The sequence below is a fragment of the Octodon degus genome, unplaced genomic scaffold, assembly GCF_000260255.1.
Source record: "Octodon degus isolate 3935 unplaced genomic scaffold, OctDeg1.0 scaffold00031, whole genome shotgun sequence".
Taxonomy (NCBI): domain Eukaryota; kingdom Metazoa; phylum Chordata; class Mammalia; order Rodentia; family Octodontidae; genus Octodon; species Octodon degus.
In genome coordinates this window covers 27,779-29,618 of record NW_004524607.1, presented here as the reverse complement: position 1 = coordinate 29,618, position 1,840 = coordinate 27,779, and the positions used below count along the sequence as shown (strand labels likewise).

General features: G+C 35.2%; 1 protein-coding gene across 1 annotated transcript in view; it reads left to right on the top strand.

Moving 5' to 3' along the window:
• The window catches only part of Bbs9 (Bardet-Biedl syndrome 9), a gene marked incomplete at its 3' end in the record, with an annotated part of 110,936 nt that extends 109,338 nt beyond the window's left edge, over window positions 1-1,598 (top strand). The window contains exons 8-9 of the mRNA XM_004629646.3: window positions 696-879; window positions 1,469-1,598. Of these exons, the coding sequence (XP_004629703.1) occupies window positions 696-879; window positions 1,469-1,598 (314 nt within the window). The remainder of the gene's footprint in view (window positions 1-695; window positions 880-1,468) is intronic.
• Window positions 1,599-1,840: the final 242 nt, after the last annotated feature.

The following is a 1,840-nucleotide window of genomic DNA, read 5'->3' as shown; positions in this document are numbered from 1 at the left end:
TATTTTATTATCTGTAGCCACCCTACTGTGCAGTAGTGCACTGGAACTTACTGGTTTTTCTCTATCCTTTTCTTTGCCCCACAGTAGCTATTTTACAGAAAATTTTCAGAAAGAAAATAACTTTTTGTTTGTTTTATTTTGATTTTGAGACAGGGTCACACTGCATAGCTCAGGCTGGCCTTGAATTCACTATGTGGCTCAAGCTGTCCTCTAATTCGTGGTAGTCCTCCTGCTTCAGCTTCCTGAGCACTGGGAGTACAAGTGTGTGCCTCATGCCCAGCAGGAAGAGTATAACTCTTTAACAAGTATTTTTGAGCCACTGAACAACCAGTACCATTTAAGAAGAGATGGTGCAAAAGATTACAGAGCCCATAAAATCTCAGAAATATGGTAATATTAAGCACAGAAACTCAATTAAATGAAGTAAATTAGTCAATCTTTATGTTACTGCTTTTTTTTTTTTTTGGTTCCTCGAATGCCTTCAGGGCACTTTTGGCCAGCTGGAGAGGAGTGAGGTTCGAACTCCAGCAACCTGAGGCTGACAGCTTTGTGGAAGCAGCCACTTAAACAACTGAGCTAGGGCCAGGCCCCCATGTTACTGCTTTGATGTAAACAATTTCTTACTTTATAGATCTGAAAGTGACTGAAATATTCTGGTTTTAGCAACTAACTTGATCCTGCGTTTTGATCTGCAGGTGGATTGGACTCTGAATATTGGAGAACAGGCCCTTGATATATGTATTGTGTCTTTTAATCAGTCAACATCTTCTATTTTTGTTCTTGGTGAGAGAAACTTTTTTTGCCTGAAGGATAATGGACAAATTAGATTTATGAAGAAGCTTGATTGTAGCCCAAGTTGTTTTCTTCCATATTGCTCAGGTATATACAGATTTTTATGTTTTTGATATGTCTAGGCTCTATTGTATATATCATAAAATGACAGTTGTACACATAAATTAGCCATCTAGGAAAATATTTTTATGCAGAAGATGTAATGGAGATTTTAATTTTCAACATTTAAATAGAGGTTTGGTATAAAGCACACATTTGCTTTTGTCATTTACTTTCCTTTAATGACTTATAGAATTTGTGTCCAGGATACTTTAGTACTTTTCATGTCACTGTTGAAGAGGGCTCTTGGAGAATGTCAGCTCTTATAAAAGGAACAGTGATGTCCACTAGAATAACTCATCCATAGTGAATGTGCAAGCATTAGGTTAATGTGTCAACATGGTAGTGAAATTCCTACTCTTTAGGTGAAATGCAAATAAGTGGGCCATTATTTATACATTCACTGCCTCTTAAATGAGTTCCTTCTCATATTGGTAGCTTGACATTGAAAAAATAATTTAGTATTTAAACTTTTTGTGAATTAAAATCAAGATACTAGATTTAGTTTTTCAGATCCCCTAAAATAAATATAATGTCCAGTTTCAAATGAGTGTTTTCTTATGTCTTCAATTTGCAGTTTCTGAGGGAACAATAAATACTTTGATTGGAAACCATAACAACATGTTGCACATTTATCAGGACGTGACACTGAAGTGGGCCACTCAGCTCCCCCATGTTCCTGTGGCAGTGAAAGTGGGGTCTTTGCAGTAAGTAATATGGCTTAATGTGACTTCATTGAAAGCACTTAGTTGGAGTTTTCTAGAAGTTTTGAGAAATAATGGCAAGTTATCTCACTAAAAAATTGAGTGATGCTGTAGTATAATATCAATAATAGACATAACCTTAAGTATGAATTATTGGAAAAGAAGGATCTATGATTAGTTATCACTATTGGTCTTATAATTTAGTATTTTTATCAGGATATCCTTTATAAATTAAAGATAAAAGC